At 36.9% G+C, this 23,383-nt stretch overlaps 1 protein-coding gene across 1 annotated transcript; it reads right to left on the bottom strand.

Moving 5' to 3' along the window:
* Positions 1–4,064: 4,064 nt before the first annotated feature.
* On the bottom strand, positions 4,065–22,586 carry LOC125604716 (LRR receptor-like serine/threonine-protein kinase IOS1). The gene is made up of 16 exons (XM_048774913.1): positions 9,415–22,586; positions 9,152–9,305; positions 8,695–9,075; positions 8,130–8,620; positions 7,900–8,041; positions 7,738–7,809; positions 7,582–7,653; positions 7,412–7,492; positions 7,163–7,338; positions 6,714–7,079; positions 6,559–6,642; positions 6,395–6,465; positions 6,237–6,313; positions 6,009–6,159; positions 5,767–5,928; positions 4,065–5,684 (listed from the first exon to the last, which is right to left on the bottom strand). Exons 1-16 carry the CDS (start codon positions 9,488–9,490, stop codon positions 5,445–5,447), a joined length of 2,796 nt encoding a protein of 931 aa, XP_048630870.1. The 5' UTR covers positions 9,491–22,586; the 3' UTR covers positions 4,065–5,444.
* Between the last annotated feature and the right edge of the window lie 797 nt (positions 22,587–23,383).

Raw genomic sequence — 23,383 nt, 5'->3', positions numbered from 1 at the left:
GTAACCGTTTGGAAATTCCACATCGTTTGAAATCCAATCAAAGAACGCATCTTTTCCCTTTGCATCAAGTCGGTATATGGGAAAAGGAGCCCTACCATTCTCATCAACATGAAGTTCTGAACGAGCACATATATCGACTAAATCCAGTCTTGACTTCAAATTATCCTTTGTTTTACCTTGAACATTAAGGATCGTGTTTATGAGATTGTCAAAAAAGTTCTTCTCAATATGCATGACATCTAAATTATGCCTTAGCAGATGATCCTCCCAGTATGGTAGATCCCAGAAAATACTTTTTTTGTGCCAGTTATGTAGGTCTCCAACAGCATCTACCGGAAAACGCTCATGTCCACCGACGTCTGGCGTCCTTTCTGCACCAAAATCTCTTAGTTGTGTCTTCAAATCTTTCCCACATATTTCCAGAGGTGGACTGTCAAACACCCTCTTGTTCTTCGTAAACAAATTCCTACTCCTACGATATGGATGATCAGGTGGTAGAAATCTCCTGTGACAGTCAAACCAACACGTTTTCCTTCCGTGTTTTAGTTGGAAAGCATCAGTGTTATCTTGACAATATGGACATGATAGCCTTCCATGCTTTGTCCATCCAGATAACATACCATATGCTGGAAAATCACTTATTGTCCACATTAGTATTGCCCGCATTTGAAAGTTTTCTTTACACGAAACATCGTATGTTTCAGCACCTTGAGCCCATAGTTGTTGCAACTCATATATTAGTGGCTGAAGAAACACATCAAGTGATCTCTTAGGATGATCTGGTCCGGGAACGAGAATCGAGAGAAACAAAAACTCTCGGCGCAAGCACAAGTTTGGGGGTAGGTTGTATGGTGTAAGAATGACTGGCCATAGAGAATACTGTCTTCCACTCTTGCCAAACGGGCTGAAACCATCAGTACATAATCCAAGGTAGACATTTCTTCTCTCATACGCAAAGTCAGGATACTTTGATTGGAAATGCTTCCACGCATTTGCATCTGAAGGATGTCTGATCTCACCATCTGTTGAGTGCTCCGCATGCCATCTCATTGGTTGCGCTGTGCGTTCAGACAGATACAACCTCTGCAACCTTTCCGTCAAAGGCAAATACCACATCCTTTTATATGGCACTGGAACTCTTCCACTCGTATTGTTATAACGAGGCTTCCCACAAAATTTGCATGTAACCCGCTGTTCATCCGCCCTCCAATAAATCATGCGGTTGTCGCTGCATACATCAATTATCTGATACGATAAACCAAGACCAGCTACGAGTTTCTGAACCTCGTAGTATGAACCAGGAGCTACATTATCCTCGGGTAGAATACCTTTTACAAAATCAGCAATCGCATCCACACAGTCTTCAGCCAAATTATAATCTGTTTTAATACCCATCAATCTTGTAGCAGATGATAAAGCTGAATGACCATCTCTGCAACCTTCGTACAATGGTTGCTTTCCAGCATCCAAAATATCATAAAATCTCCTAGCTTCTGCATTGGGTAAATCTTCCCCTCTAAAATGATCATTTACCATCTGCTCAGTACCTACACCATAATCTACATCCGTTCTAATTGGTTCTTCTAATCTAACCGCTGGCTGAGGTTCGCTAGTACTACCATGTTCATAATCAGTTTCCCCATGATGATACCAAATTTTGTAACTTCGTGTAAACCCACTCAAATATAGATGAGTCCAAACATCCCACTCTTTAATAACCTTTCTATTTTTACAATTAGAACAATGTCATCTTAACATACCTGTTTTTGCTTCCGGTTGTCGGTGAACTAACCCCATGAATTCGGTTATACCTCGTTGGTATTCTTTCGTAAGCAATATCGTGTTCGGATCCAAATGAGGTCGATCGATCCAAGAACGAAAATAATTTGAAGAAGACATGTTTTTTATGAATCAAATTCGTGTGTAAAGAGAGTAAGATGGAGGATGAAGATATGGAGTGAATGAAGAGGAAGAGGGGTGCTTGTATTTATAGTTGAAATCCTACCGACAGACCGAGGAAATTCCGACGGAATTCCGACGCCAATGGCTAGTTCATCGGAATTTCCTCGGAATTTTTAAAACCCCCCAACGGCTCTCTAACGGCTATAATATATCCTCGGAATTCATCGGTTTTTTCCGAGAAATACATTTTTCCTCGGTATTCCATAAGAATATTCTGACGGATTGATAATTCCTCGGAATTCCGTCGGTATATTCTGAGGAAATTCCGAGGAAACCAAATTTTGTGTTTCCTCGGAATATCCTCGGAAATTCCTCGGGATATTCTGAGAATTTCATTTTCCGTCGGAATGTCCGTCAGAATACCGATGTTTTCTTGTAGTGCACCTCCAACATTAAACTTGACACAACTGCTTGTCTTGGGGCTTGGTATATATGGATCGGATTCTTCAAACAAGTATGGAAGGTAAAGCCTTGTGTAGATTTATCACATTTTCTCTCTATTTCGGTCCTAGATTTATAGGTAGAGATATTTATTTAAAAAAAAAAACAAAAAAGAAAGAAAAAGAAAAAAAATATAAATAATATATATAGGTGTTAGTTAGGTGGAATCCGAACATGACTTGGTGGCTACAACCAGTAAGGCTTGATTCGTAAGGATTCCAACAAAAAGAATTCGAACGGAACTTGGTGGCGGCAATCATCAAGGTTCGATTCACATGAATTCTTGGATATAGGTCAAAAAGAAGTGGACTTGATTTGGTGGCAACCACCATTAAAGCTTGATTCATGGAAGCCTGTCCAATCTTGGTCAATGATCTTGCAATATAAGCAGACTTTGACTTAAGAGAAAAATTAGTATAGAGAATAGATAGGAACTAACTTTTACCTGCAGATCCAGGTACTTGTTTGAAAATCCTTGCATTCTGTGATCGATACTACCAAGGTAAAGCCTGCACTTTTATTTATGTTAAGAAATAAGGTTGGTAGAGGGGAATTTCATACAGGATTTGCTAAGTTGTTGGCTAGGTGAATTTGGTTGCTAAGCTAGGATATGGTATAATGTGCTTTTGTGATTAGGACTTCTTAGATGTGGATTGCAATATTGTAGAGGTGATGATTCTAAGTTTTAAATCATGTGAGTCTCTGCTGTTTTCAAACCTCTTTCAGAGACTACCAGTCTGTTTTGCTTGAGAACAAGCAAAATGGCAAGTCTGGGGGAGTTGATATACCATGGATTTCACCCATTATTAGCAATGGTATATAGGTGTTTTAATAACTAATTACTATTATATAGAGTCTATTTAAAGTATTTACAGATTCATGTACGTTCTGGAGAAATATGGTGATTTTGAAGCCTTTTGAGGTGCAGAACAGCACAGACGCGTCATATGTCTAGCTTTAAATGGAGAACTTCCGGCTGTTAGAATGATCTAATCTTTTGACACAAGATAGATATTTGAGTTATATTTCCAACGCCACCTGTTTGAGGTCAAACAGCATCCTGTAGCAGAAGTTATTCCCGTTTTACTGAAGCGTGGTCAGTCTGCCTCGCGAGAGGAAGCTGTCGAGGAGATGAAGGACTGTCGATCGATGTAACAGCATTGGTGTCGGTCGACAGTGATGCCAGAATATGGGCTGAGCATATTTTATGACCGCTGAAGCCCAGAAGCAACCCCAAATTACCAGAATACCCTTGGACGACCAGAAATTATATTTATGTTATTAATAAGTCATTGTTGACGGCTACACGCTATCTAAGCTTTCTATTATTCATTGTTCTTAGTTAGGTTATAATATCTACTGTTTTTATATCTATTCATCTATGATTTCTGTGACAAACTTCATGTCTGAATAAATCTACCTGTTAGGTTTAGGGTTCAAATAGGATGAGAGATTAGCCCCAACTACAGATTACTGAGTTGTGATATTCATATTTAGGATTGTTCAGTAATGCATGTGTCTAGATTAGCTACCTAGAACCTGCCCATGGATAGATTGATAAAAGCGAGAGCTTTATTCTCATCCTGAAAACATTCTAATAGAACTATGTTTCTTGCTATGAGCATGGCGAGAGCTGATCTAGTGAGCTTAATAAGCTATTATTCAGCCCGCGCATAAAGCTTGACTAGAGCGCGTCGATCGATATCACAGTTGAATAATCGATCGACGGAGCAAAAGGTGTATCGATCGATATTCCTATAGGATTATCGATCTACACGTTCTATTGATCAAAATACGACAATTCAATACATGCGAGAGCTGATTGGCTTGTTGATCAAATAGTTGAGCTTTACATTATCATGCATGCAACACATTAGGTATCTGTAAGATTATTATCCTGATCTCCTGAATAGAAACCCTAAATCTAGCAACCATCCTTCCATCAAACAACTCTTTGCCAAGCTGAATAATTTTCTTGTTCAACTTGTTTAATGATTTATCTATTGCTTTGCATTAATTATTTACTGCTTTATAAACATTAGCCTAGCTTAATCAAACTGATTAGATTTATTTGGTTTCCTAGCTCCCTGTGAATTCGATCCCTAAGTACTACAACTCGACATCTTATTTGAGAGAGTATAAATCACTCCTTAAAGTAATTTAAGTGATATCAATTATTAATTAAAAAAAAAAAAATTGACAGAACGCAGAGGCTTTCTAAAGAATCGTAGGAAGACTTGTTGGAAAGAGCTTTGGTGGTCTAAGAAAGAACATGCCACACGGGAGCTACCATGATAGGCTCATAAGCCCAATTATCTCTCCTTTTCCAAACTGGTTTCTTCCTTGCATTGACCGATGTGTAATAACCATTAGATTCCTCTGATTTCTCGTCTACAGCGGACGTAGGCTTTTATTCGCCGCGGACGGTCTGACTCCACGGAGAGGGACGGCGTGATTGTGCAGTGATGCTGCGATTCTTGCTCGTATAAGAAGATGTGGAGTTATTTTTAGCAGCGGATGTCACCGATCAAAACCAAAGTTAAAGTTTGTTAAGTGAAATTAACATAAGAATTACAATTTTTATAGAAGCAAAAAAAAAAAAAAAAAAAAAAACAGAAACAAAAAGAAAGAAGAGAGATTGTCCAGAAGAAGAGAAAAGAGAGACAAAGAGCATTAATTCTATCGCCAATATACATTTAGAGTATTTGTTTCTAATAATACAATAGTAGTATATTGATATTAATTAAAAATATACAGTAAAAAATAATGACTTTTTTATTTGTGCAAATTATGCAATTATTCTTGTACAGAGAACACAATTTCTCAAACATTTTTGTGATATATATCTATTGTAAATTCTTTAATCTAAATGGTTTTGCAAGAAAAATATTGATAAAACTCTCGATATAACAAATGAGAACACCTTGCAAAGGCATTCTTGACATCGTCGGAATAAAAATATACGTATAAAACATTATTGGTCAGTTTCCATTCACGTGGCTTGGATAAAAATGTGTATATATTTCAATTATTTGGGTCTCCTACGTCTCAGATTTGATGCAGAAGGAGCCTGATGAGCTCTGACCATTGTCACTGGTCAAATCGCTGCTACCAAATGTCTGGCTTTCAAGTACCAATCTCTTGAATTTCTTCACGTCTTCTTTGTACTCCATTGAGGTATAATCTGAGCTCCCGTCTAAGTTGTAACTAGTGGTGTCTCCTAGAGCAACCCCTTGGATTAGGTCATCTAGAGATATGCTCTTGTCAAATGCTCGAACTATCTGAAATGACTCCCAAGTTTCAGAGGAATTCACAAAGTTTTTTTTTTTTTTTTCAAAATCCATGTTTTCAATCTGATTGTACCTGGCTCATTTTTGGTCGGTGCTTTGCTGAATGTTGGACACAAGCATCAGCGCAGAGAACCATTCTCTTGATTTCGCTAATATCAAAATCTTTCTCCAGTCTCGGGTCAACAAGACCATGGTAGTTTCCAGTGTTTAAGGCTTGTAACATAAGAGGCTTTGCCTAGTGCAAGAGGTAAAATTTTAGAACCGTGTCCAAAAAAAAAAAAAAATTGATAGTAAGGGAAAACGAAAATTACTCACCCAATCAACGATGTTTTCTTCATTGGCAAACGGATGTGATTTACCAACAGGCCTGCGTCCAGTTATCAGTTCCAGAAGCATAACTCCGAATGAGAAGACGTCTGATTTGTCGCTGAATATCCCAGAAGATGCATATTCAGGGGCTAAGTATCTGCATCCACATCACAAGAAACAAGTTTAAAGATTGTCACTGCAGGACAGGTTGCATATAGAAAAATGTTTCCATACCCGCATGTTCCCATGATCCGAGTAGAAACATGAGTATCATTGTCTAAACAACACTTGGCGAGTCCAAAATCCGCTAACTGATGAATCAATCATGTTTATTTAGTCGTACGTTTCAAATAAACCTTGACAGGTTATTAAAAGTTAATTTTTTAGAATACCTTTGCCTCGTAGCTATCATCGATAAGAACATTAGCAGCCTTTACATCACGGTGTATAGTTTTAGGGTTACCTGATGAGAAATAAAGACAGAAAAAAAACACTATTAAAAGTCTTTGAAAAACATGTGTTCAATACAACTTAAAGACAAGACCATTTTACTCACAATCTTCATGTAAGTATGCCAATCCTCTAGCTGCTCCTGAAGCAATCTTCATCCTCTTTGACCAATCAAATGGTCTCCTTTTTTCTGCAAATATTACCATATAGTGTAACGCAAGGTGGCGAAATTAATTCTCGGAAACCATTAATCGCACGTACCATGCAAATGAAACTCCAGTGTTTTATTGGGCAAAAACTCATAGACAAGCAATCTTTGAGTTCCGGTTACACAGTAACCAAGGAGGGACACAAGATGCCTGTGATGGACTCTACTTATAATCTCTATCTCTGCCCGAAACTCCCGTTCCCCTTGTCTGCTTCCAGCTTTAAGCTGCTTAATCGCAACCTCCGTTCCATCGGGAAGAACTCCTTTATGAACATAACCAAACCCGCCTTGGCCAATGAGGTTGACATTGGAGAAGTTATCGGTCGCTTGCGCCAAGTCTTCATACGTGAACATGTTGTTTGCCATTTCTGAGAAGCTACTTTGATTGTTGCACTGCTGAAGATTATTATCATCATCATCTATAAAATCATTATCAGAATATTAATAGTTGATTGATTCTCTTACTTTTAATTTAGTCAAAAGCGCATAATTTGGTACGTACCTGAATTGGGATAACGACCAAGCTTGGCTCTCCTCTTGAGGATAACTAAAAAAATGACTAAGATCAAAAATATTGATGCAGCAACTGATGCAATAACCATGGTTTTCGTCTTCGTCTTCTTCTTGTTTGTGGTTGCGCATGAAGCAGAGGAACATATTCCAGGATTTCCTTCGATGCTAGAGTTTTTTCACGGAGGTAAATATTGTAAAACACATTTGACCAGAAAGGTTTGAAGATTTAATTAGTTACCTCAGTGAAACCAATCCTCTTTGCACTTTATCTAGGAGACTAGTAGGAATTGAACCATATAGCAAATTGCTTGACAGATTTCTGCAAGAAGCGGAGTCAAAAACAGAGGTTATTACATGTTAGTTTTTGTCTTGTGTATAAACGATAAATTTTACATTCTAACAACTTACATGACTTTTAAACTTGTCATATGAGCTAGGAATTCCTGGACCGGACCAATCAGGCTGTTGTTAGAAAAATCACTGCAATAAAAAACATAAAAATTCCAAACCCATGACAATATTTTCTCAAATAACAACTTCTCCTGCTATGTACATTATACTTACAGAACTTGTAAAGTACTTAGGTTTGATATGGATTCCTGTATCTCCCCGGTTAAGCCATGGGTAGTCAAGTTCCTATTTCCATATGCCAAAGATTTTTAAAACCTTTTTTTGTGAAGAACAAATCATATTCAGTTCTAGAAACAGAACAAACTCAACACTTACAATGAAATGATCTTTGGTTGCTCACTGTCAATGTAACTGCAGTTAACACCAGACCACATGTAATCCCGCGGTACGCATGGATCTCCTTGCCAGTCAACCTTACTGATGCCGCAACTCAACTTGATGTTTATCATCGTATCAACTGATTACCATTTTGCTTAGGTTAGTATATTTTTTTGGTCCAGATCATAAAAATAGTTTGTTCAAAAAATTATAATTATTTATATAACCTTCTTTTGTATCGGTTTCATTCTGCGATAACGAGTTCACCATGTAAACCTCCATGGCGTTGAGCAGAGGAGGCAGTGTGGAACTCGCAGTTTTTTGAAGCGAAAATGTGCACTGTCCATTTGCGTTCGGACCGAGTTCATCTCCGATAAAGGAACTAGTATAGAAACTTATTGGCTTAAAGGGATCTATGATGAGCCTTCCGTTGTACATCACCTTAAACTCTCTGGTGTCATTGGGACCGAGCTCTTGGATCTCTGAGAAGTGTAGGCAGACGTAGAACCGTGATGTCTGGTGCAAACCGGTTAGCGAAATGTTCATATGAGCGTCGGGGTCTGTTGGAACAGAGGCCGTGGCCATAACATTTTCTGGCACCTTAAATCCATTATCGTTGTCTACACTATTATCGGTTCTAATCTGTGACCAGTTTTCGGAGTTGTATGGCAGCCAAATACGATCAAAGACATCTGCTCCATAGACACCAGATCCGTACCTAAAACAATATATAAGGGCATGTTTAGTACTTGTTCGTTTCATTGTTTTTTAACATGAACTTGAAACTAAAACCTTAAAGATTGTTTAGAGAAGGAGCCAATGTCTGCTCTCAAGAAAGTCTGCAAGGACCCCGACTCGTTCGCGTACGCTTTGCTGGTGAGTTTACGCAGCTCTATAGCGGAGATGAATGGCGTTGAATCCTCTGTTTTGACGAGACAGACTTGTAACCTGCTAGTGGCCAATATGTGTATGATTTCAAAGGTTTCAGATTTGGTCTCCTCGGCGGTTGAAACTGTCGCCCATTTGTTAGGCCCGAGGTGGAGATCGAACTTAGTAGAGGGTCTTGTGTCATAACCACCATGGAAGAAAATGGCCCTGATCAGATACTTATCGCCTGTGGTCAGGTTGAAGGTATAGCAGCTTCTAGAGCTCTGTGGAAAACTCCGGAGGTACCTTGCGGAAGAAGTTAAACAATTAGTTACCTATACCTAGTTTGATCTTGATAATGTTTTCTATACTCTCTATATACCATGTTTGTTGCTCTGATTTGCTCTGGTACGATGATTTGATGCTCCTGCCAATGCCGGTATCGATGTAAGGCGCATCAGAGCTGTATGTTATATTTGTTGCTTTTTCTAGGAAGCTAGTTCCCATCGGAGCACCACAAGTTAAACTGGTGAATCCTGTAAGAATAAAAACCAAGAAGAATTGTTTGAAAAAAACTAAACCGACTTTGTTTAGATATCTTTTTTGGTTTCAAATTAAATTAGCTTCTTCTTTTTTTTTTTTTACCTGACGGATTTTGTGCAAGACCAAAACCTAAGACAAGAAGAACAAAAAGATACATGGAAAACCCCATCATTCTCATAATTCTTTGACAATTCTAAGAAAAGGAAAAAAGCGGATGAATAGAAATGAACACAGATTTGGTTTATATTACGGTTATTATTGCGACCTCAGAGTCAAATTTAGTGATCAATTCTGATCTAATTATTTGTCTACTTTCGTGTTTTGTTTATGAATGTAGACTATCCTGTACAACATTACAAGTGGTCTAAGACATGTTTTTAAAACCTAAACAGGGCCTAGTAAAAACAAGTGAGGTGTACATAATTTATCCGACCACGTGAGGTTTTTTTTGTTGTTGTTATTTTTCACTGTGTTTGGTTAGAATGCAATTACATTTTCAAGTAACAATCTAGGGCCAAAAATCATTCAAGATAACCTTTAAAAAAAAGATGGGTGAATCATCATTTGTTTGAAGATAACCGTTGGAGTAGTCTTCAAGCCTGCAGGAGTTTCTATCCTTCCAACCATATAGAAAAGTGCATGGACTTCTTAAAGCATCTCTGTTGATGATTTATCTATGGAATTTTCACACAAAAAAAAAAATAAAAAATTAAAAAAGTATAAAAAGAGTATGGAGAAGGGGTTCTCATTTAACATGAGGTCTTAATGGGAAACTTATAACACCCGTTATTTCTTTATTGGTGGTACAGTTATTATTAACACTAGGATTTGGACCCTGCGGTTTGCAGGGGGAGTGATATTCATTTTAAATGCAATTTAAAAATACTAATTATATATTTAAATTGTGGATAATGACTGAATCACATCGAGTTTATTTTTGTTCAAGAGCATTTCGACTATACTCGAAGCTTTCGGTTTACACGTATCATTTTGTATGATAAAACAATCAAAATCTCTTTTTTTTTGTAAGGTAGGATAGAATATTAACAAATAGAGTTTTAGTGTATATGTGTTTCTTCAAAAATATTTGATTATCTTTGAATGATGAACATTCTATTTATCTAACCGATAGTTTCTGATTTCTTATTGTTATTAAGTTATGATTTACCAAAACCCACAACTTTTTAAATAAATTATAAAGGGTTGCAATGATTAGTATTAACAATTATAGTGGTTAGAGTTACAATTATTATCACCAAGAATTACAATTCTTAACACCAACAGCTGGAACAGTTAACCAAAAGGTCACAATGTTAATCATAATGGCTCAAAACATCCACATTTGCAATGGTTTATCACCAAAAATTGTAACATTTTATGACTAATAGTTACAAGCACAAAAAATTGCAATTGATCTTAATCTAAAAAATTGCAATGCTTAACTCAAGCGGTTGCAAGAATTTACTTAAATTTCCAACAATCTTTTTCTTATTTAACTGGAATCACATATTCAATAAACAATTAATACATATATTAAACTCGTGCATAAATAAAAATTTCTAAGATTTTTTTTGAAACAATATTCTAATACTTGTTTACTCGATACTATTATAAGTCATTTTGGACACATGAAGATAATACACACGTATTTCCACACTACGCTAAGTGTTTACTCGACACTATTATAAGTCATGTGTATTATCCATTCATGAATGTATACAAAGCCAAGTCCCAACTTATTGAAGCATCATCACTTCACACTCATATTTGTAAATACTTTTAATCATGCAAATGCAATTTTTCATGGTATCTATTAAGAATAACATTTCAACATACATGTCCAAACACGTACCTTGGGATGATATAAACGTATGCTTCATATATGGTTTCCACATTGAATTCAGCCTCTAATGTTGTATTAGAAGGAAATTGGGTATTCCACAATTAAAAATTTAAATGGATTTTTTGAACTAATTTATTTAACACACTTAGCTACCAACCTTCTAACTCATTTCGTCAACTGATCTGGTACATTACATTCAGACCAAACAAACTTTATGGTAATCACCCGGTGAATGATCAACTCACATACAACACAATATTTAATGTCAAGGTGTCGCAACTGGGCTTTTGCATGCATGTGATTTAAATTTCAAGAATCACATCCACCTCCCTTATGTCTTTCATTGCAAAACTTGATGACAATAATATGTTTTTGTAAGCTTTACTTTTATGAAGTCAGTATCAAAGATAAACATGTCATCAACATACAAACAAACGATATTTCATTAATGGACTCGTCAATTTTCTACATAAACACATGGCATACTAGTTAACTTGAAATCACTTGATAAGGCAACCTCATCAAATCTGTGATGTCACTTCTTATGTTCTTGCTTAAGCCCATACAATGATTTTATCAACTTATACTCTCTCAGTGAAATTATGCTTGCAGCCTTTCTGTAACATTACTTTTGCATATTTTGGTAACTTCGCTAACTTTACATTGGTTAGTGAAGAGTTGTGATTGTTAACACACAATTGCAATGATTAGTAAAAAGTTACAGATGCATTGAAAGGGTGTATCCAAAAAGAAACGTTCATTGGTAAAATATTTTGATGATGTCATGTTTATATATAAAAAAGATCGTATCTGTTGGATTATCATTTTTTTTCCTATAAAAATGATGATGTTAGTAAAAAAATAAAAATTAGGTTTTCTATTATACATAGATTTTTGTTTAAACTGTGAGTATCGTAAACATATGAAAGGGTTTAGATTAATCCCCAAATAAAGGTAAAATCTACGGATAGGCTCTTTACGGGTATTCAAATGGTTTGTTAGCAATAGGCCCATACCACGTGATCACATGATGGAATATAGTGGAGTACCTTCGAATCAGATTGCTTAGCAACCCAAGTCGGCTGTTAGTAGACCACCATCACGTGGTTTTGGTTCAATTATTTTCAAAAACTAGATTTAATTACATTAAAATATGTTATAAATATTAATTTTGATTGGTTGAGAACCTTTTGAATATCAAAACCAATCTAAGTGCTCTAAGCTCCTTAGGATTTTATGTGGGTGAGTAGATGTTCTCGAGATAGGTTTGGTGGATGAGTTCTCCTTGTCCCGAGATAGGTTTCGTGTTTTTTTATTTTATTTTGTTTCCACATATTTTAAATAGTGAGATTCATATTTTAAAAAAAACCTATTATCCTCTAAACTAAGTCACCAATGAAAAATTATATTTTACTTTAATTGTGGGGTTGAAAAAAACCAAAAAAGTAGTTGTAATTTTTTTTTTAAAACAAATATTAGAAAAACCAGAAATCAATGGTGAGCGACATCTGTCAAACCAAAATTTAAGGAGGTATATAAATTAAATTAGATGTATAAAAGATGATATACGTTTAAGTTTTCTTAATATAATAGTTTTTTCTAGCCCCAAAAATCATTATCAATTTGGTCAAAGCACTTGAGATGAAGAAACTCTTTCAAATCGCGAGTCCCATTATAGCTACCTTCTACATCATTGCAATAGGTTTGAATATTTAATTTTACGCAAACTATGCATTTTGACAGTAATATTTATACAAATCGTCACAGTTTTTAGACCAAAAAAAATCATCACAATTTAACGTTAAATTCAAACCTGGATAGTGACATAAGGACACTAACATAAAAAATAGGCTTACAAATCTTTTCATAGTTTAATGTTTTCGTTTTGGTTTACTTATTGAATCTACTAAGAGAAAGCAAACTCTATTATTACATTGATCCTCGTTATTCTAGTAAAAATGATAGGACAATGTAAAAATTATAAGTGTATTTTTATTTAAAATTTAAAGTAGTTAATTTTCTTCGACTATAATTTATTTTTGTTAATTAAAAGCAGCTTTGAAATATAATATTATATAACTGAACCAATATATATATATATATATATATATGTAATATATTTCACAAAATAGATATTTTTAGTTATTCTAACCATTATATTTGTTTTGATTAGTAACTTTTTACTGTTTCAGTAAGTTGTACAATTTTCATTGTTACCAAACACAAAAAAATATCAAAAGCTACAATTAAAATGATTTTCTTAGTTTTTTTAACCACTTTATCTTATTACTTCTTCTTGCTTTCTGGTTGAACTATTATGTAACCACTTACCTCTTAAAGTCTTGTTATGCTTTTATTCACTGATCCAACCTATCATATATTTATAAATATATAATACTCCTACACTTTATTTTGTTCAATATATATAAACTAATATTTTTATGTCTTCGTTATATTCTATCAGGTTTAATGGCGAATGAAACATATGTAAACAAAAATTGTACTGAAATTCTAAATACCAAGGAACATACGATTCCTGGAGGTTATGTTTCACATAGTGCTACATGTTCCGGTTCAAGTTGTGTCTATTTGTGCAAGAGAAAAAATGTCAACGGAGTTGGTACTTGTATTGGGCCAAAAAATAGGAAAAATGTCGCTGCGTTTATAAATGTCCTTAATAATCAGATTATATGCTGAATGAGAAATTATTAAAATAATATTTAATAAAAATAAATAAGTAGACTAGAATATGAAGCCTAGTTGATTGTAGTGATTTCTTAATTTTGTAATAATGAGGATTCAGATCGGTATAATATATGTTCATAAAGAACAAGTTTAAAAAATATTTATGAATATTAACATATACTATGTGCATTTCCAGTTAATTTTTCTTTTTGATTATGTTAAGCTTGTTATTTTAGAGTTTAGATCCAATATCTCATAAGTAATAAACTATGAAATGTGAGTTAAGAAAAAAAATATATTTAGAAAAAAACATACCATCATTAAAATTTAAAGGGTTTTCAAAAAACAATTTTTTTACGGGAGTACCTATATATATATATATATATTATTTTTTTTTGTCATCAACGTATACAGACTCGTACTGACTTTGTAAACCAAACCGGGTGATCTGCATCCATGTGAACGACAAAAGACGATTGCATCTTAACACTGCGTACTAGTCTATCCGCCATTGAATTTTGCGTCCTTGGTACATAGATAATCGCTGATCGGGTGAAACTCTCTTTCAGGATCTTGACATCTTCTAAATAATTTGCAAAAACTGGTCATTCTTCTGGTTCTGAAACCATCTTCACCAATTGAGAACAATCCGTTGCAAACGTAACCTGAAATTAACGTAAATTTCTCATACATTCCATTGCCCAGGGTAGCGCTTACATCTCCGCATGAAGGGGAGAGAGACTAACCCTAACATTCCTCGCCCCCAACAATCCATCAAATCCTTCTAAGGTGATGAACCAACCTTGTCCTGAAAAGGTATCACCCTCTTTTCATGAGCCATCTGTAAAACACCATCTTCCTGGAATTGACGGTAGGATCGTATCCACTATTTGTGGTATTGTCCTCTGTTCATTCAATATTTGTGCCTCAGCCCACAGTGTTGATTCAGTTTTTGCCAATTTAAACGTATCCATAGGATCCATATCCAGATTACTGAAAACTTTATTATTCCTAGCTTTCCAGATGTACCATAGTATCCATGCAAACTGATGATTTTCCATCTTCGGGAAAACTCTTCATAAAAGATGATCCATGTTTGTGAAAAGAGAACTTGTTGGAAAAATATCTGGATTTGATGGTATCTTCGAGAGAGCCCAAACATGAATTGCTGGAGGGCATTCAAAAAACACATGGTTTATCGATACCTCGTTGGCTCCACATCTTACACAACAAATATCTCCTTTCATCCCCCTCGCTTGTAAATTCTTCTTTACTGCTATACACCATGTCACTAATTGTCATAGGAAATGTTTAAACTTTGGTGGACACCGTATTTTCCAACAGAAAGCCTTCAGAACATCAACTGTGGGGCCAATCAGTAATGGTGGTCTTTCCCTATCTGGATAGATCCATTCTACCTGATAAATTGATTTGACTGTATATTTTCCATTTTTTGTGAAGTGCCATCCATCTCTATCTACCCTCTGAGACCCTGTTCAGTGGTATACTTTCTATAAGTTTTGCATCCTGTGGATCCACCAAAGCCCAAATTGCATGTGAATTCCAAGTGCATGAGGTAGAGTAAATGAGAGACTTCACTGTAATGTCCGGGTATAAATTGTGTTGGTTTTATTAGCTGGTCTCGGGCGAGTGGTTGGGAGCCATAGATCATTCCATACATATATAGAAGAATCTGATCCCACCTGTTTGATTAGTCCTTTGCTTACCAGAGATCTAGCAGAGACAAAACTCCGCCAGCCATATGACGGAGAATATAAACGAATCGGTTCCAAAGGTGCGGCATACCTGTAATACCGCCCTTTGAAAACTCGAGAGAATAAAGTATTTGACCTCTCTATTAGACGCCATAACTACTTACCAAGCATCACTGTGTTGAAATCAATGATGTCTTTAAAGCCCAAACCTCCTTCATCCTTATCTACACATACTTTGTCCCATGATTTACAGTGCATGCCTCTTGTACTTCTCCCTGGACTCCACCAGAATTGTGATACTGCGCTTGTCAGTTTTTTCACAGTTGCCTTAGGTAAACGATAGCAGGACATCGTATGATTTGGTAATGCCGTAACCACTGATTTAATGATCACTTCCTTTCTTCCTTTTGTGAAAAACTTGAAAGTTCACCCATTGACTCAATTATTTAAACGATAATGTACAAAGCTAAAAACTTGGATCTTTGATCCCCCCAGATTTTCTGGTAAACCAAGGTAGGATCCCATTCCTCCAAGATTTTGAATTTTCAAAATATCCCTTAATTCATGTCTGACGGATTCTTCAATCCTAAGTCCAAATTGAATGAAAGACTTATCAAAATTTATTAGATGCCCTGAAACTGCCTCATATTCCTTTAAAATCTTAAGAATGGTTTGACACTCTTCTTTTTGAGCTTTACAAAAGAAGAGACTATCATCCGCAAAAAGCAAATGAGATATCGATGGGCAAGCTCTAGCTACCTTCATTCCCGTAAGTTATTGCCCTCTTTCTGCCTTTTTTTATATTTGCAATTAAAACCTCAGTGCATAGAATAAATAAATAAGGCGATAAAGGATCTCCTTGACGTAAGCTCTTATGTGGAACAATGAGGCCAGGTGGTTGTCCATTTATGAGAACCCGATATTGAACCGATGTAATACATTCGATCATCAATTTAATCCAATGAAGGTCAAAACCCATTTTCTGCAATAAGGCCTTAATAAACTCCCATTCCACTCTACATACGCATTTTAATTGTCATATAATTTCCTAGACATGCTTTATTGGTCCGCAATCCGTGGAACATTTCCTGGGCGATAAGAATATTATCAGAAATCAACCTACCTGCCACGAATTCCGATTGAGTTTCGGATAAGAGTAAGGGAAGATAGATTTTCAATCGCTGACACAAAACCTTTGAAATAATTTTATATCCTACATTACAGAGACTGATTGGCCTCAATTCCGTCATCCTTGTAGGTCTCTCAGTTTTTGGGATCATACAAATATTAGTAATATTTAATCGTGCATCCATTTCTCCCAAAACCAAGAAATTATTCACCATTCCTACCAAATAATTCTTAATAATATACCCAGAGTGTTGGAAAAATAGAGCTGTTATGACGTCCAGTCCTAGCGCCTTTTCTGGGTGCATCATAAACAAAGCTTCTTTAACCTCCTCCTCTGTCGCTAGCCTCAACAAACGTTGATTCATCTGAGGAGTGATACCCGGTGTAACCTCTGTCAAGAAACTATCGAATTCCAATGGGGAGGTGGTACTAAATACATCTTCGAAATAATCTATTGCCACCTTTTCCACACCATTATCCTCTGTAATCTAATTATCATCAGCATCATGTAGTCCAACAATTCTGTTACGAACCCGCCGTTGCTTAGTTAAAGCGTGATAAAATTTTGTGTTAAGATCCCTAGATGAATACCACATGTTCCTGCTTTTCTGGTGCCAGTAATCTTTTTCATCCTTATATGCATCTTGTAATTTTCTAAACACCTCCAAAATATCCTCTTGAGACCTGGTATTATCTGTTTGTACCTCTTCAAGTGCTTGTTGTAACACATTTATTTTTTCTTTTCCATAAGGTGGATTATTTTTACCCCATTTAGCAATTTCATGACGACAATTACTAATTTTTGCCACTATACTCTCTGCTCCCCCTTCTACTTTTCCTTTGTTATAGTCTATCCAACCCATTGTAATTGATTCCAGAAGACCCGCTTGTCCAATCCACCTCTTATCGAACCGAAATTGTCCTTTCCTCCTGGGAACTTTATCTTCTAGATAAGCCAACACTGGCCGATGATCAGAAGCCACCATCCCAAGATATTCTGTAAAAGAACATGAAAATAGAGTATGCCACTCTTCATTTGCTAAAGGACGGTCTAAACGACATCTAACCATCACTGCCCCTTTCCCTTTTCCTCTTCTCCCTTGCCATGACATTTTGTTTCCCCTAGCCGGAAATTCTAATCAACCACTATTTCTTATCATGTTATTAAAAGGAATAAAAGAATCTGCACCCCTCATAGATCCTCCATCTTTTTCATGATTTCCAGTAATCTCATTGAGATCACCAATAATGAACCAGGGTTCGAATCGCGACAGTCCATATCTAGTTAACCGTTCCCACACTTGTTCCCGCATTTTTTGAACTGGATCCCCATACACAAAAGTAAGATAAGCCGTTTTGCCCAGAGCCTCCGCTTCCACATCAATCATTCAGTTGCTAGAATATAATACCTTAACCTGATACTCATTATTATAGAAAAACGCTAATCCCCCACTTCTTCCCACTAGGTCTACTATGAACAGATTATCAAATCCAAAGTGAGCTTGAAAGTTTTGGACAAACTCTGAATCTTGCTTTGTTTCTGCAAAAAATAAAAAAATCCGGTTTATGTTTATGCCTTATCTCGCTCAAATAGCTTATAGTCCACTTACTTCCCATTCTTCGGCAATTCCAACTTCAGTAAAAACAATTGTTCTTTATTTGCTCCGGAGAGCCAAGTCGACGGGTGTAATGATACCTTATTTCCAGAGTCCGACTATTTTCCTTTCTTTGTGACCTGAACCATCTCATAAAAATCCAAAATGATTCTAATGGTACTATCCGATTTGTATCACTTAGCCTCCAGATCAATGAAAACCGCTTCCATAATTTAAAGGAAATCGACAATCTCATAAACAGCAAAAGCCAAACATTATATACCATAAATAAAGATACAACTCTATCGTCACAGTTAATAGCTACATCAAACCAGCTTGTTTCACCAAAACACCAATTCCCACTATCTCCTTGCTTTGAGAAAAACTGTCATCTCTCATCTCACGGGTATCATAATTTGATCCTCTCCATCCAGATTGTATCTGATCATGGTTTGATGATACCAAAGACAAACAACGCTCCCACACCGTTGCACATATAAGAGGATAGTCCATACTCCCCAAGATATCCCTAAAAAAGAAACCTGCAAAGCCATATCCAGTAAACCAAAATCTCTCCGAGCATTGAGCGAATATAAGCAAAATAGGTCTTACTCTACCAAGATGACAACATACCAAAACTAACACATTCCACTTCGTGCCAACAATATAATGATAGAAAAATAACAACTGGTTAATGGGGCAGTCATTGATCACAGTTTCCGAAATAACAAAACCAAGAACCCCTAATTGCATTTGCCACCACTAGACAAGAACATTCTTGAGACCTAACGAACTTAACATACGGCTCCTTCTTACCACAAGACCACTATATCTCTGATTCCATTCCATACCAATTATACCATTATCCCACATCATATTCCTATATCCACATATATGATGATCAAGTCGATTACAAATGCACGTTACCATGAATAGCCGAAAATACCAATAACGCAAGACTGTTTTATTATTCCATTGCTTTACCTCAAGGAAAGCCATTAACAGCAACAATAAAAACGCAGATAAAACCAGACTCATACTACTCTTAGAAACAAATAAGGTGCAAGTGTTCATAAAGCTTATTAAAACCGGAAAGCAAACTAAATCATAAGACAGACCCTGCCTGCTTGAAAATTCTTGAAGGAAGACTCTATCCATGAATCAGATCCTCTAATGCCCAAGTTTCGGGTTTGATGTACCCTTACTCTCCGTTTGCTTACTGTTATCTCCCTGTCGTGCTCCTGTCTTTGCTGCATCTTGCTTACGTGGTGAAGCAAGCGCATTGAACACTCACATTTTAGTGCTTCCCGCAGTGCTTATTGTAGGCTTGAATAGCCTCTTGCGTAAACCTTGCTTCTTCACCACATCTCCTCCAGGCGGACCTTGCTCTTCTTCCACAGCTACCATTTCTTCTTTCTCTTGGACAATACTCTCCTCTTCCTGTCCTTTGACCACTTCCTCAATTTCTTCCTCTCATAGCTTCTCTAGAAATCCTCTAAATCCATATATATCCCATTCTCAAGTAAATGAGCCTTAATCTCATACATGTCCATTACATCCTCATCGTCTAAATCTACCTGATCCTCCTGCATACCATGGACCGCTGCCAGCCATTGATCTGCATCAATAGGATCCGATATTACTTCTGTTCCATCAGCCTGAGCTTTGGCCAGCTCACGAACTTCCTCACGAACATCTCGTTGAAGCTGTTGCTCTCTACCTTATCCTGAAGAGGGTATAATTTGTCCACTCTGAGCGCCAAGCCTTGTATCCTCTCTCCACGCAGGTCTATAACGAGAAGCTTCCCCATCTCCTCTATAATTTCCACAGTTATTGTATGCTCTCTTACTTCCCCTCTCTGACACCTTCATCCATTTAGAATATGTTTCCTCCACGATTTTGCCCTTGCCCTTGCCATAAAACTCCCGACCTTCTCTTTCTTTATTCTGTTGATTCGCGTTCCCATTGATGACCACACCTTTATAACTTCTTGCACGATCATCATACTTTCCTCCATCATACCACGCACCACTTTCATCTCTTCCTTCCCGTTTCTTCTCTGGACTCTTCTCGGTGTTCTTCGTATCTAAGGGACATACTTCGTCTTTAACAAAGACTGCCGCAAACTTGACAATATCCAAATAGCTTCTCGTAACGCAACGATACCGGAACTTCCTGATCACCATCATAGAACTCCCCGCCTGTGAAGTCTACTTTGGTTTCGAAACAAATCTCTTTGAAAGCATCGACCACCACCTGAACACGAGAATGATCCAAATCGACAGCCACCGCCCTTCCAATCGCCTCACCAATGCTCTCAAAAGTGGGTACTGTTTTGAACTCCACCGGAACTCCTATAACTCGAACCCAAAAGGTTATCTCCGACGGGTAGAGCGAGGACTTCTTAGGTTGCCAGCGCGCCAAGGAAAACATCCAGTAATCAAAATGAAAGGATTGAAGCTTAAGAACCCCCTCTATGTCCTCCTCCTTATCGAAGTCAAACTGAAACTTACCAAAACCCAAATCTGAACCAACTACCCTCTCTTCCAATTTCCATATTTTCGAGAGATTCGAAATCAGAGCCTTCATCTCCTGCTCCTCCGGATTCATACATCTTCCAGTCAGTGTTTTGGAAAAGGTCTTGATGATAGCTGAGTTATCGAAATGGGGCACCGAGATCTTCAAACGTTTGCGAGTTCTTCTCCGTTCTTCACCTCCCCCGCATTGCTCAGAATCTGACTCTGCGTCATAGCCAAACGAATAAGAGCAAAAATTTGATCTTTGTCTAGAGCAAAAGAAAAAGTTTCGAAGTATATGATCCAAGCATAGTGAAACGCCTTATTCCTTTTATACTGATCCCAAATCCTCATCCTACGACTCCCAAGATTTTCCTTATTTTCTCCATATCTTCTATGATTTATGTAAACAAAATCAATCTCCCTGAATAATCCCATTAACTGCAATCTCATACTCCAATCCCATATTTCTTGTATTATCGCATCATCAATTCCATTTTAATGCTCTTTTCGGGATGTCTCCTTATCCGCAAAACGCTTGATCAAAACAATGTCTGGAAATACGAAAGACAAAATCGCAGTTCGCAACAACGCTGGTAAGAAAACTCGAGCTGCCATTACGCATATGGCCAACGCTTACGCAAACGCCACAGTTCTAGAGAAAATTGAAAACCTAGCCGCTAATTTTCGCCACAGGAAGTGCAATGAAACGAGCTTGCGATTTCTATGTCTAAACATAAAGGGAAACGATAAAATTTTATCAAACTCCGTAAGTTTGGCTCATTACCAAAATAAAGAAGTCTTAACGTGTGAGGGTTTTTACTAAAACATGTTTTCCGAAAACTTTTCGGAAAAGAAAACCTTGCTCTCCCCAAAACCGCAGAAAAACCCTAGGTTAATCGCGGAAAAAGGAAACACAGCAAATCTGATACATAACTCACCGATGTACTTCTTCCGAACATCTTGCGGAAAAAAAAACCCTAGGTTAGCCGCAGAGAAAAAAAGGGAAGCACAACAAATTGGGTACTTAACTCGCTGATGTACTTCTTCCAAATATCTTTCAGAAAAACCCTAGATTAATCGTAGAAAAAGGAAAGCACAACCAATCGGTTACGAAACCCCCACGGCTGTACTGCTTCCAAATAACATTCAGAGAAACGAAGTTGATTTCCATAGAATCACTTGAAACCTAAAACGACTGACGAAGACTAAATAAAGCAAAACAGGAGATCGTATTCCCACCGCTAAAACGTTTTCTGAAACCTAAGATTTCGTAAGAATTCAAGTATCACTTCCATAGTAACAAATTCCGCGAGTTGTCGATGTTTGTCACCTAAGTCTTACTTTGGAAAAAATTACTCGAAAATTCCACGGATCAATCCCACGGATAAGAGAAAAACTTCTGACTAAGTTTGGTTGCAATAATTAACCTTGTCACAGCTCTCGTATAGCCAAAACTTGAAAACCTCTTTACGGAACAAATCTCGTAAAAATTAAGCTTGACAACATTTTACGAAACATCTTTCGAAAAATTAAAATCGATAAAATTTTGCGAAATAACTGTCGTAAAATTAAACTCGATATTATTTTTCGGAAGAACTTTCGTAAAATTAAAATTGGCAACATATGACAACCTACGAAAATCTAACGACGATCTTAGAAAAAGAGTCTCGGATAAGAAAAGAGATGGAGCGAAATCCTAGAATCAAAATTCGCCCATCCACCTCTCTCCACGGTCTCACCATCCTTCCTCTCTCGCCTTAATCTGTGGCCAAAACCTCATCACCTATATTGGCAGCAGCCAAAACGCGGCCAGGAAAGAAGAGAAGTCCAGGAAGAATTAATATTCTTGTTATTCGAATTGGGCAGACAGACACAAAAAGAGAAGGGCAATTGAGCAAGTAAAACGGAGAAGAGGCTAACCCGAATTTTCGAGAGAACTAAGGTATTTCCGACTTGAAAGTTTTGAAATCAGACTTGGAAGTTTCGTAGAAAATTACTAAGAAATAAAAACGCCTTTGAGACTGCTATAGAACTTTAGGGAACTTAAAACCTAGGTGGATAGTATAGCGAACTAAGTCTTATGCAAATTTTCCTGTCTCGACATATCGTTCCATAACTATTCAGCCAGATCTTGCAAACTGATCTAAACTCTCGAAAAATTGAGAAACGATCACCACACGTATCCAGCTCACTTCCTAAAGAGAGAAAAAAACTAGAGACATGAACGTCGTCTTAAAACCGATTCGTTTCTAGCGATTTTATCAAAACCAAATCACAGTCCCAGCGACGTCTTTAAATCGACCCAGATTGTCGATCAGTCTAAACCACGGAAGAAGAAATGTACACAACCCTTCAATGTATCGGTTCAAACGTTTTCTTTCGTAAAAAAAAAAGGGAGGAGTAGGTACATATACTATACTTGTATACTCCCAAACTTCAAAATCCTTTGCCTTGTCATCAAGAAAACGCTTTCGTCAAACGCTAAGACGACTTAAGGGCAGAAGAGGAAAAAAACGTAAACCGACCTAGGAGCGAGTATATAAGGAGTCCTAGGCGAGAGGCACGAAGGACAACATTTTAGACTCA

The sequence above is a fragment of the Brassica napus genome, unplaced genomic scaffold (assembly GCF_020379485.1).
Source record: "Brassica napus cultivar Da-Ae unplaced genomic scaffold, Da-Ae ScsIHWf_601;HRSCAF=894, whole genome shotgun sequence".
In the NCBI taxonomy this organism is placed as follows: Eukaryota; Viridiplantae; Streptophyta; class Magnoliopsida; order Brassicales; family Brassicaceae; genus Brassica; species Brassica napus.
This window is presented reverse-complemented; position numbering and strand designations above follow the sequence as displayed.

Bases quoted from the DNA above. Each gene is read 5' to 3' on its own strand.
- LOC125604716 (XM_048774913.1), bottom strand. From the start codon at position 9,490: ATGAGAATGATGGGGTTTTCCATGTATCTTTTTGTTCTTCTTGTCTTA. The intron at 9,076-9,151 runs GTATATAGAGAG...TTCTTCCGCAAG, and splicing joins AAATCAGAGCAACAAACATG to GTACCTCCGGAGTTTTCCAC. The intron at 7,654-7,737 runs GTAAGTATAATG...TTTTTATTGCAG, and splicing joins CTAAGTACTTTACAAGTTCT to TGATTTTTCTAACAACAGCC.